Below are 13,353 nucleotides of genomic sequence, written 5' to 3'. Positions count from 1 at the left end.
ATCACCCATGGAGCTTCTCCACTACCCATGGAGCTTCTCCATCACCCATGGAGCTTCTCCACTACCCATGGAGCTTCTCCATCACCCATGGAGCTTCTACGTCACCCATGGAGCTTCTCCATCATCCATGGAGCTTCTCTATCACCCACGGAGATTATCTACTACCCATGGAGCTTCTCCATCACCCATGGAGCTTCTCTGTCACCCATGGAGCTTCTCCATCATCCATGGAGCTTCTCTATCACCCATGGAGATTATCTACTACCCATGGAGCTTCTCCACTACCCATGGAGCTTCTCTATCACCCATGGAGATTCTCCACCACCCACTGAGATTCTCTATCACCTATGGAGATTCTCTACTACCCATGGAGCCTCTCCATTACCCACGGAGTTTTGCCATCACTCTCCTCACAACGACATGTCGCTATGTGCTTGGGACACATACACACACATACAAAAATCTATTGGAAAAAAAAAAAGATTTCTTATGACTTAAATATTTTGCTTTGAAGGTGCAAAGGGTGTGAGGGACTTCCTAAAGCAAAGTCACTCAACTCTATAGAACCAAATCTACCTGGCACAGGTGTTCAGTGGAGCTCATGACCAGGGGGAGAGAAATGATAGCTGTGGTGTTGAGGTTGGTAGGTATTTCCATTCTGAAGTTCTGAGCAAATGACAAGGCAGATCTGGATGATGAGACACTGGCTGTGTCCTCATGCCATTACCTGCATCGGCGACTGTTTCCTAAATTAGGTAATGTCTGTGGGAGGGCAATCTCACTAAATTCTCACCTGGGGACCCTACAAGTGAGAGAAATGAAGAGGGTCGAGGAGACAAGAGCAAAACCTTAAGCCCTGTCACGGAGTGTAGGATGGCGGAAGGAAATAAAAGTTAGGATCCAGGAAGTGAGAAACGGGTCTGATGCTTATCTCTAGAAATGGCACCTCCCAGCCCTCAAGTTAAGCTTGCTGCTTAGCGGGGTTCTGTTTCTTTCGTCAGCCTCACCAGCATCTGTGTGGTAACTGTGCTTAGCACGGTTGTGAGTTTCCCTCCCTCAACCACCAACCATGGGTCCCTTAAACCCTAGAGCTCATCCTGTTGAGGCACTTCATTTATTGGTGACACTGCCCATTTCCTGGTCTTTCTCTCCCGCTAGCCTTTAACTCCCTTGAGGGCAGGGGCTTTGTCCTGTTCCTCGTGGTATCGCATCACATGGCACAAGGCTCCCCGGTCACCACAGGGTTGGGAGTCACTGTGGAAGCAGTGCAGGGTGGTGGTTATGAGTGTGGGCTTGACCCCCGGCCCTGCCAGCTATTGTTCCCAGTTTGCCAATGTTGTGCTATGGTGTCCAGATTCTACTATGACTTATTACAGGACTTCAGGTTTTGTAAAACACTCTGAGGTTTTCCTGGAAAAGATAACACATATAATGGTAAATTTCTATTTCTATTTAACAATGTAACTCATCTAGGAAAACAATCCTCCTGGAATTTTTTGTGCACCTACCTGGAATGGTCTCCACTGATGGCCTTATAAATAATAAAACCTGAAATTGTAACTACATACAATGCCTTGGATGTGTGTTAAAGGGTGGGGTGGTGGAGTGGAAAAGTGAGCATCTTGGGACAGAACTATCCGACTAGATAAGCAAACCTGGGCATCTTCGAATGTGTATCTCCCTCCATCTTTGACGTTTTGACTGGTTATCTCGTAGCTGTGAGAATCCAGATTGATTGCACTTGGGGCTCCGGGGGCCAGAAACTCTTGCCAGATTTCTTCCACCCTCTTGGCCACATCTTGTAGGGGTTGTTTCTTGAGATCTTGGACAGCCAACCAGAACCTGAAATGGAAGCACAAAGACAGTCTGTTCCAGGGGCTTAGTCAGTAGCTGCTCTGCTGGACAAGGTCCCAGAACTGACCTCCCATGGCACTCATTCTGCTGCATCCCCGAGCCTTCCCAGTGGCCACTTCACACATCACGAAGGCCGCAGGGACTGCTGAGGATACAAAGGCGTTCCATTATTGCACTAAATGCATGTTAGAAGATCACTGTGCTTCTGATTACCAAAAAGAGATTTCTCTCCCTCTACATCAAGGTTTCTCAGCCTCGGCACTATTGCCGTTTCGGGCTGGATAATTCTTTGTTGTGAGGGCTGCCTTGTTCATTGAAAGAGATTTAGCAGCAATCTTGGCTTCGACCCATCAGGTGCCAGTGGCATCCCCTCCCCAGTTGTGACAACCAGAAAATTTCTGGACATTACCAAATGTCTTCTGGGAGATGAAGTCACCCCTGGCTGAGAACTACCACTTGACATAGATGCCATGACACAGACAATGTGAGTCCCTTTGCCATATCTGGTTGGGATCTGGCAGCATCCAAATGAAGGAAATATCAAAGAAGCAGATAGAATCTGGGCGTCATTAAGAATATTCGAGCTGGAAGGACCCAGTCATTCATATTACAGATGGAGAAACTGAGCCTATTTGCAACATCAGTATCAGGCATGGTGCTTGGCATATAGTAGGTGCTCAATAAATGTCTGTTGGAATGCAGATGGGCTCATCTGGAACAAAGCTGAAGGGACATACGTGGGGAACCTCTCTACCAAAAGATTCTCCAGGGATCACTGGAGAGAAAAACCTCGTGCTCACATCCATATTTGCCTCTCACAAATCCCTCAGCAGCAGCGTGGTGTTGGAGAGGTGGGCGTGAGCTGTGAGCTCTTTCCTGCTGAGAGCAGCAGTAGCCAGGGCCAAAGCTTGGACAACAGCTCCCTAGGTCATGAGGATGGTTCCCAAGGCATCCCTGGAGAGGGCTTTCAGCAGGACGCAGGTCTGGGTGGCACATTTCGTGCCCTGTGAACAACAGAGTCCAGTTTCCCCATCAATGAGACATGAGGACAGGCTCCTGGCTATGTGGTTCCCACAGTCATGGGTATCACACCTACTCAAGTCAACAAAAGGGCAGGGACAAGAGAAGCTGAACCACGACATGGAGGAAGGTGCATTCAATCTGTCATCGAATTTCGCCCACAGTTAGGTGTACTCTTTTTTTAAAGGGTAAGCATATTTTTCTGTCGCTGTTCAGAGAAATGTCTGTGGAGCCAAGTGCATGGCCTAAAGGTGCCACCCAGTGGCCAACTCAGGTAATGCAGCTCCATTTACACAAGGACAGAAGACTGGAGAGTGTGTGTGTATGCGGGTGTGACACAAGCTCTGTGAGCTCCAACTCTCCCCCTGATTTGCCATTAGTGATTCTAACGATCTCCCTGAAGAAAACCCTCATGGTTCCCTCGCTGGTCCTGAAGAGCGAGAGGCGGGGAAGGAGACAATCACTTCACTCAACCAGAAGATAAGGAAGTTCTCATCCCTGCTGTGCTGCTGTCTCGGAATTGCTGTATCTTTCTGGGCATCTCTCTCCTCATGGCACAGTGGGTACAAAGCAGGTGGAGGGGTACGTGAGACAGGTCTGGTCTGAGCACTTCCTATCCGGTGTAACTCTGAAATGCTTTCAGGCCCCGTGGGTGGGAGCCGTGGAGGGACCAGCAGGGCGGCCACAGGCTCAATCCTGGGCCACTCTGATCCCTCAGAGCTCATCTCTTCCTTGGGTGGCCTGGGTGGAAGCTGCCTGGGGTTCCTGCCACTGCCATCTGCCATCACCTGCCCTTCAACACCAGCCGTCTGTCTTTCTGTCCCAGGTCTTTGGTGCTCACGTCCTCTGGCTACCCAGGGAGAGGGAAACTAGTGGCTCTTTAACTGGAGTCTGGTGGGCAGGGGGTAGAGTTTGAAGGGGGCCGTTAACTGTCCAATTGTTCAGATGGGTCTTTGAAACTCAGCTGGGAGTGGGTCTCCTCCATCCCCCTGGACGTTCCCTAGGTTCCTTGGGTCTCTCTGTCCCCCCACTAGGTCTGCCATGAAATGAAGGAGGTGGCCAAGTATTTAAAAAGGTGAAAATGGTCATCTGGCGATGACAGTACCCGTAAGGCTTCCTTCTCCTGGAGGACCGTGTTTGATGGGCAGGTAAAATTTAGGACACCAGCCCTAAAGAAAGGAACTGGTGTTGGTTTTTCAGAGGACTGGAAGGAGGGCTAACGGGCAGCTCGGTGAGTCCTCTGCAGCCCCCGGGAGCCACTCGGGCTGAGGCCCGGGCCGCAAGTAACTTCTCTGGGTCAGTGTCCTTCCCAAGACCACCAGACCCGGCAATTTCTCACACAACTGATGACACCTGGGCGATTTCCTGCCCCCCTCAGTCAACGTCATGTGGGCGTCACCTTCTGTCACCTTCTGTCCCTTGTTCCAGTCTGCTCTGAGGAGCAGCTCTGGGGAGGCCCCAAGGACCCGGCAGCTTCTGAGCGCTGCAGGCTCCCCACGGCCCCTGAGGCCTCAGCGTCCCTTGGGCAGAATGAATTGGGAGCCACATTAATGCACATCGCTCAGCTGGGTATAGAGAAGGTCTGGGGCGGATGGAAATGGAAATTTCTTAATCAAATTTAATAAACTTTTACATAAAAAATTAAAAGGTTCCCTTTATCAGATAAAACCAAGAGTAAAAAAAGCATAAAAAGAAACAACAGGCATGCTGGAGGACAGGAAAGAAGAGGCGGAGGAGGTGGGGGGAGAGGAAGGGGAGGACCGGGGACGACTTTCCCCAGACAGCAGTTTCCCCTCCCTGCACGCACGGGGACCCTCTCAGCCCTCTGTCTGCCTTGGAGATGACCTGTCTTATCCCTCTCAGGTGACAGCAAACGTGCTATCACAACAGCACCCTGACCTCCCATGTGTGTTTACCATCACTGGCTTCGAGGAACCTTTGTGTCCATTAGAAATTCAGAACAGGCTTGGTTTGTATTTGTCATCTGTGAGCCCGCGGGCCTGAGCTGGGGGCTCTGATCCCCGGCTGCCCGGCCCCCCTCCCCTTGAAAGAGCCCCCGAAGCTCCGCTCCCACATCTACTGAGGATGGGAGGCCCACTGAGGCCTGCGCGGCTTCTGCCCTTATCAAAAGCCTGCAGGTACCGCTGCTCCGCCAGGACACCAGCAGGGAGCAGGATGCCAGCGGCGGCGGATTAGTGCCCACCCTGCGCTAAGCCTCCGTGGCTTCTTGCGGCAGAAGGGCTGTCATGACTGGCAGGCCGTGAGGACACGCGGGTATCAGGGAGACCACCTGTCCTGCTTTGCGGGAGTCGGCAGAGTGGGGGAGCCAGCCCTATGCCAGCGTGTGATCCGTGTCATTGCCTTAGGAATGCAGGTGGCAACTGGCCTTCGCGGGGAGGCAGCCTGGGCTCAGACACCCCCGGCGCCAAGCAGCAGGAGATGGGACTTGAGAGCGGTCGGGGGCTGCCCCAGGGGGCCTCCTATCTCCTGCAGGGCCGGGGTGCTGACAGGGAATGAGGTTTGTTCCCCAAGGCTGGCTGCAACAAGGGGGACCACGCAGCGGTTGGACGCCCTCTGTCCTATCAGGAGGTCTGGGCAGCCCTTAGTTCCTCGCTTACCTATTTTCTCATCAACTAAGATTTTCATGGATTAGAAAAATTCAGCTTTTAGTTTGTTCCCAGGGAAAAGCCAACTCCACGCAGAAGGAAGGGTTTCTGTGCCCTCTGCTGGTCAACAGAGACTCAGGCACAACAGACGCCACTTGGCTTAGTCTCTGGTTGGGCTGGAATCCCACCACCAGCAGCACCACGGAAGCTGAGTGATGTTCGCCAGGCAGTGGCTGAAATGCCACAGATTGTCCCAGTGTTGTGTGAGCACCTCTGTTCCCATGAACCATGTGTTTGGTTCGTGGGGAACACTGCCAGGCCTGGCCAACCTTCCGAGGTCTTCCTATGACTCGGGGCAACTGTGGGAGATGGGAGCGCTCCAGGCCAACCTGGCGATTCTCCTGCGCTCTCTTTAATTGCTTCTCCCTTCAGCTGACACTGTGTGGGACAGGGATAATCAATCTGCAGGTTAGAAGAACAACCACATTCTCTCAGGAGAGCTACAGCTCATAAAAAATGTACGGGGGACGCTCTTTGCTGCAGGTTTTGATTTTTAACTCGTGCCCTGCTGAGTGGCAGCGGGTGTCAAGCCAGGTAGGACAGAGATTTGCGCAGGGCAGATGGAGGGGGGCAAAGGTGGCAGGGGGCTCCTGTCACCATTCTAGGAAAACACACAGAGAAAAGAGAGGGACCAGATCACTCCCTGGGACTCCCTGCTTCAGAACGGGGAGGCCCCACCTTGGATGCATTCTAGAGGCCCTGAGCAAACAGCTGTCTCCAGGGGGGCCCACCGAATGGAGCCCCCGGCTCGGCCCAGAGTGCTGCAGGGAGCATACAATCACATGCTGTGCTGTCTGCAGCAAAATGCGCTGGTCATGCCCCCTCAAGTGCCTGGAGATGCCGGCCCCCCCCTCACCTCACAGGCTCACCCCAAAGAAAAATGATCAAAGGGGACATCAGCTTACACTGTATGATCACATATGTAAGACATCTTTCCTTAATGGATCCAGGGTGACCTTTCACTGTGGTGAGAGCAATACCTATGTCTCTTTGGAGCTCCTCTGCTCTGTATTCTGAAGCTCTTGTATAGTTTGAACCACTTGGTTACTTAACTGGCAAAATTTTTCTAGGTGTCCCGCAGAAGTGTCTTGCTCTAAGTACCCCTTTCACTGGAGAGATGCAAGGGAGTGCGGGAGGACAGATGTGGAGAGGCCTTTGCAGTGTATCTAGTTGAGTTCTGGTCAGTCTCTCTCTTTTCCTCCCCTGCTCCAATGCCAGATGCCTGGGCTTGACCAGTCCTGGGGAGAAAGGACAACCCTGGGGTGGCCAACACCACAGATGAGCGAGGCCCTAATGTTGTGCCACATGGCACGGCTCTAGGGACCGCCCTTCACAGGGACCAACAGCAGAGATGCACCTGCAGGGCTGCTCGTGGCTGCCCTGGACAAGGGGTGAAACGCACTCAGCTCTGTGCCCTCAGGACCTGAGTCACGGTGGGTGCCAGGCCACTATCTGTGGCCACAGGAATGACTGCAAAGGGAAGAGGAGGGAAGTCCTGGTTCTTGTGACCAAAGAGTCCTAACGTTGTGTGATTTAAAACCAAGCTTCCTCCCATATATCCAATTACGCTGAATATCATAAAAGTAGAGTTTGGGCTTGCAGAGAGGATTTTAGAAGCTCTTGGGCTATACTTTTTATCTCCAGCTGTTCTATTTCCTTTATCCGCTCTCCTGTCACAGATCAGAGGGGACCCTCTTTAAGTCTGGATTTATGCACCCACGCTGGGGGTGGAGATGAGTCCCTGGCACACTCACGTGCACTCACACGCATTCTCTCAGCCAGGACTGAGCAGAGCCCTCCTGGCGCAGGAGCAAGGCGCTGGTGCAGGAGGTAAAGCAGGATGAGGTGCTGAACACCTGCCAGGGGGACACTCCTCCGAGCGCTCCCAGCCTGAAATGCACGGCGGATTTTGTGGCCCTGGCTATGCTCAGACCGGGCAAGGCAGCGCTGAGTCAGCAGATGCTCCCGCCCTGGGGCCCCTCGCGAGGACCAGCACCCTGTGGTCATCCCTCAAAGTCTCTGCAGTGGTGCAGGTGGCTGAGAAATAGTCAGGTAAAGGGGGCCTCTATACCGCTCCATCTTGGGGACCTGGGGGACAGGGATGAGAAGGGGACATGGAAAGGGCTCCCAGGGGTGGTTCATGGGGACCAAGCTGGGGGTAGGACCTGGGGCTGAACCGGCCACACAGAGTCTGCCTGGGCGCATGATGGTGGCCACAGGGGGCGTGGCTTCCCACGCAGGACCCACCTGCAGGCACAGCCTGGGAGGCTGGTCTGAGCACCGTCCCGATAAAGAGTTTTAGAGTCAAGTCTTCTGTCACGGATACTCAATAAGAAACTGAAGCGCAACTCTGTTTAGTACAATGTCTCAGCACAAGGAAAGAACTCTTCTGTGTCATAGCCTGAAATCAGATATTCAACCTTATCTGGTTTACAGCAGGCACATGGCTGTCTGGAAAGGCATCGCTATTACAGTTAATCGGCATCTACACGTCCTCCCGGGACTTCGTGGTGTGGGAGGGTCCCCCTGCCACATCTTTGGTCTCAGCGTCTTCCAGCGTAGAGCAGTCCCCCTCCCTCTTTCTTGTCTATGTCTGTACCTTGTATACTCTTCAAAGTCCAGCTTATGATTTGCCTACTCTGGTTTACACTCATCTGTCCCTTTTGAAAACACTTCAAAAATGGTTCTTAGAGTTTACACTCATATATATTCATTTAATGATTTAAGAGTTTCTTGTGTCTTTTCCTCAAGGACCTACAAATTCGTTGCAGGCAAAGATCACGCATCTTGACTTTCTCGCATCCCTTAGCAGACTCTCGGGGGCTGGGTACAGGATAGGTGTGTAATAAATATCATTTGATGGATGTACGGGACCAATATGGTCTGTAACTCTAAATAAAGAACATGGATTTTGCACACTGACGCTGGAGCAGACAGTCCTTTGCCCACAGCGTATGCTCTTTTTAAAGTAAAAAAAAAAAAAAGTAAAAAATTTATAAAGCCAGTCTTTGGAAAAATGCCATTGGAAGATGGGAATTAACATTGTGTATAAAAGAGAGCTTGGGGCCAAGAAAACACTGAGATTTCCCTCTTATCCACTGAGAAGCCACCACTTGGCTAAGATCAGTAAGGGTCTTAGATAAGTCACATTTACTATATGTCTCTGTTTCTATATCTAATACAGTGAAAGCCTGTAAACCACGTTACCAGATTTTTCATTTTTCATCTTTCATTCCACTTACAATGGGCCCCATGTTTTGAAAGTTTTCATTTTTTCTACTAAACAGTAACTGTAAGTACATTAGACGTTTCCCCTCATCTTGATTAGTCATAGACCAAAAGAAAAAATCAGATGTTCTCATGGGCATCAAGTGACCAGAGTAACCACTACATGGAGTTGCTAGAATTCCTCCCAAAAGGAAAAGCGTGTTTTAATTAGCTTTTACAGTTATGTCTCCAGGTCTTGAATGATATTTACTTTGGCTTTCTGAAATTCTGAAATGAGCCCACTGACCGCTCTTTCTTCTGGTTAGCCTGTCCAGTATTCAGGACCTTGGACTGGGAAGTTTTGAAGGGGATGGTCTCTGAGCTGCCTTTACACTGTGGATTTCCATGGTTTTATGGTTTTAGTTAATGGAGAGCGTCATTAAATCCATTTGACCATTGACTTATTATTGGAGACACGTTTCCAATAGCTTGAAAGCACGTCATCTGGACTTAAAGAACAAAAAATGCTGGTATTGGTCAGTGCTAATCTGGTGATAACAAAGCTGCACATAAAGTTTGTTCTCTGTGTCAACCTTAGCCAGATTAACTGGAATTTGAATCTGAACCATAACATCTGATTGAGAAAGGGAGGTGGAAAGAGAGACTGATGATGCAAATTTCTTCATATACGCTCTGCACACAACTCAAACCTTGGAGAGATTTACCTGAGGTTTTCGGAACTGAATTCCGACTCCAGAAATCGTAGAAACTGGTCCTGCCCCACCTGGTCCTTCAATATCTCGTCGAAAGAGAAGCCCCATCTCTTTACTCGCTGCTGGCTGGGCTCTTTGCTTTGGGAGGGGGAACAAAGGTTTAAAAGGTGATCAATACCAGGCTAAAACCTGTGTCATATTCTCTTCAGCAACTCAAATTTATTTTGCTGCCACGGGCATATATTTAAGTGACATATTTAAGCGACAGATTCCATAAAACCGGCACAAATCCCAAATGCAGAATTTTGTACACCAGCACTAGCCAACAGTAAAAAGTCTCTTTAAAGAAGGTATTTGAAAGGGGCCACATTTAAGTGAGGGTCACCAGGATGCCCTCCAAGTGGCTGCTCTACAGGAACTACAACAACCCCACTGACTCGGCCTCCCTGGGCCACTCCTGTCAGTTGTAAGTCCAACTCTTAAGGCCATCATTTTTTTCACTTAAAAAAAAATAACGAAGATGCCTCGTGAATCTGATCTCTCATCAAAGATGTAGCGCCCCCCTCCTGCCCCTTCCTCAATCCACAGGGGAAAAACAGAGTCCAGTTTAGATCCAAGTGATATACAGCCGGTCAGAAACGCATCCACTCATCCAGGATAAACCTTATTCAGTTGTTTAGAAGCAGAATGTTGCATTCATTCACTGATTTAACCACCACCCGCACAGTGTTTGTGATGGCCTAGGCGTTGTTCCCAGCACTTCACATCTGTTAATTCACTGAGTCCTTGAAACTACTCTGAAAAATGTACTAGTATTGTCCCCATTTTGCAGATAGGGAAACTGAGGCCTAGTGACAATTTGCCCAAAGACACACTAGGAAGGGATGGAGTGGAGACTCTAGGTCAGACAGTGTGGCTCCAGAGTGCAGTTCTTAGCTCTGCTGTGCTGCTTCACATCCACGGGACCCTCTCCAAACCAAAGCATGGGGGCGAGGGGGATGGGGAGTTGGTCTTATTCATTTTGTGTTGGAAGATGAGACTATTTCCTTCAGCTTCTGTCTTTCCATTTACAGTTCACTTGCTGTATTTATTCCTCTGACTCCTTCTAGCAGCAATAGGGTGCTAGTTCACAAGCTACACGCTGCCATCTCCAACTCAGGCGGTGGTCTGTGGACCAGCAGTGGAATCTCAGGCCCCACCTCAGACACGTGGAATTGGAATCCGCAGCTTAACAAGATCCCTGGGTGATTTAAGTGCACATTAAACTCTGAGAAGCACTGGCCTAGCAATATTTATTTCCCCTCTTTTTTTTTCATATTCATTGATAAATTGATGTTTAATTTATGTCCAAAAAGAAGAGGAGGTTTACAAGAATACAATTACTAGAACAAAACAATAACAAAAAAAACAAAACTCTTAAATATAATAATAAGAACAAATGATGACAAGGCATGGTAGGGGATGATTATTATAGCAGAAAATCTAGGCTAGGGAAACTGCTGCAAGTGAACAAAAAAATTTTTAGAGCCTCCTTGGAGCCAAGACAAAAAGAGGTTTGAATGGATTACACAACTCTCAACATTTGAAACAGCTAGCTTATAAGTTTGTCAGTAAAGACAACTTTTGCTCTGTTACTGAATTATAAGAGGAATTATCTCACAAGTCTTTACATAAGAGGCACTGAAACACAATGAATGATGTTTTTGATACTTTTCTTACAACAAAAAGTGCAGGAACTTTTCCATACAGCTACTTTCAACAAAAGCCAGAAGCATAATTTTAAATTCTAGGGTGTGGTGAAGTTATTTTTATGGAGAGCCAAATAATGAAGTACATAGTTTCATTGTCATCCGGCTTGATACAAGAAAATTATAGAAACTGGAGGAGAAAATAGCATGAATATTCCATTCATTTTCAATGGTCTCACTCAGGCTTCTTGCAGGAGCTCAACAGTAGCCGTCTCTCTGTTCCCCACATCCAAACTTGGGTTATTCTCCCAGTGCAGCTCTGTTGCCAAGGACAGAAGGTGGAGATAGAAAGTGTGTAGGTGTGGAATGAAAGCTAGCCACATTGGTTCGCAAAGGCTCCTGCCCACAGGGCTCAGAATTACTTCACAGTAGCGTCAACAAATGATGCAAGGAAGGTACATGTCATCTGCAAACATTAGTGCTGTGAGCGCTGCTCTGTAGTGTAGGGTACAGTGATCACATCCAAGTATTCCCCCTCTTTTTAAAAATGGACACAAACTTTTTATTAGCTCTAACAGACATTAGGTGAATAAAATGATGTTTCTTTGTGTTATGGAGTTGACATATTCTCAATATTTATCTCAGGAAACTACACTTAGTAAAAAAGGGGAAGAGAGCATGTGTGTGGAAAGGTTTGGAAAACAAATAGCTCTAGACCAGTGCTACCTGATAGAACTTTCTGCGATGATGGAAGGATTCCATATCTGTGCTCCAATATGGTAGCCACAAGCCACATGTGGCTATTGAGTCCTTGAAATGTGGCTAGTGTGACTGAGGAACTGAATTTTAAATTTTACTTAATTTTAAATAATTACAGCTTAAATTTAAGGGGCTACATGTGGCTAGTGGCTACTGTATTGGAAATCACAGTTCTGGAATGAAGTGATTCAAACCCATCTCTTCTATTTCTGCACCGCTAGTTGTAATCATTATCTGCAGGATCTTCTAATTCTGGGGCTTGTCCTTGGGGCTTGGGGAGGCTCTTGCGAATGTCTAGGGATAGCTCAATAGGGTGACAGTGGAAGACTAAGCCTACCAGGTCAAACAATGGGGAATTCCATGAAAGATCTCTTCCAAAGTGCCAGGCTGGGCCTTCTGCAACGAGCCAAGAAGACAGATCCTGAATTCTCTCAAACTCAAGCCACAGAACCAATCAAATTCAATAGCTTTCCAGGGCACAAAAAAATGCTGTTAATAGAGAAATCCCCCCTGGGGTTGAGGCTAGCAGCAAATATAAGACCCAGAGAGTTGCAGGAAAGCATCTCTTTCTGCCAGTGTCATGCTGTGACCTGGAATGGGCTCAGCTATCTGCTCTTTGCTACCAAGGTTGCAGGGCTCGGCAGGGATGGTGCTGGTGGCAGCTGCACCCTAATCAAAGGCTGTGCCCAGAGAGCCAGGTGTGGAAAGTTGCTTGGTCACTGCAGTGACTGCCTTATGGACACACACCTACCACTAGTGTCACCACTTTCTGGTACCCAAGCAGTGAGACTGCATTCATCCCGCCAGGTTCCTTGGTGGTGGCAGGAGTGGGATAAGGGCCATTTTGAGGGTAAGCCAGAAAGCTTGGGGTGTCACAGTAGAGGCAGAATCGGAGGCCTAGGACAGAGGTCGGGACATCCAGAAAGCTGCAAGCTCAGCCTTCAGCAGAAACAAGGAGGTCTGGAGGAATAGGATACCCTGGTGTGGTAGTTTCCTAGGGTGGCCACAACGAAGTACCAACAAACTGGGTGGCTTAAAATAGAAATTTATTCTCTCACAGTTCTGGAGGCTAGAAATCTGAAATCAAGGTGTTAACTGGGCCATGCTCTCTCTGAAGGCTCTAGGGGAGAATATGTTCCATGCCTTCCTCTTAGCTTCTGATGTTGCCAGCAATCCTTGGCATTCCTTGGCTTGCTCATACATTACTCCAATCTCTGCCTCTGTTATCACATGGTGTTCTCCCTCTGTATCTGGTTTTTCATTAGACATTTACTCTGTTTGTGCCTGTGTCTCTGTTTTCTCTTTTTATAAAGACACCAGTCATATGGATTAAGAGCTTACTCTACCCGAGGATGACCTCATCTTAACTAATTGCATCTTTAATGGTCCTGTTTCCAAATAAAGTCACATTCTGAGATTCTGAATTTTTAGGTGACATTATTCAAA

The 13,353-nt window shown here is 48.7% G+C and overlaps 1 protein-coding gene across 4 annotated transcripts in view; it reads right to left on the bottom strand.

The window, feature by feature from the left end:
- RGS6 (regulator of G protein signaling 6) overlaps positions 1–13,353 on the bottom strand; it is a 582,944-nt gene that overhangs the window by 47,737 nt on the left and 521,854 nt on the right. For all 4 annotated transcript variants that reach the window (XM_059914558.1, XM_059914555.1, XM_059914557.1 and 1 more), the window contains exons 14-15: positions 9,473–9,598; positions 1,656–1,842 (exon numbers count right to left, since the gene is read on the bottom strand). In XM_059914558.1, coding sequence (XP_059770541.1) covers positions 1,656–1,842; positions 9,473–9,598 — 313 coding nt within the window. The remainder of the gene's footprint in view (positions 1–1,655; positions 1,843–9,472; positions 9,599–13,353) is intronic.

This window comes from Balaenoptera ricei, chromosome 2 (assembly GCF_028023285.1).
Source record: "Balaenoptera ricei isolate mBalRic1 chromosome 2, mBalRic1.hap2, whole genome shotgun sequence".
Lineage (NCBI taxonomy): Eukaryota > Metazoa > Chordata > Mammalia > Artiodactyla > Balaenopteridae > Balaenoptera > Balaenoptera ricei.
The sequence above is the reverse complement of the archived record's forward strand: the minus strand, read 5'-3'. Positions and strand labels throughout refer to the sequence as shown.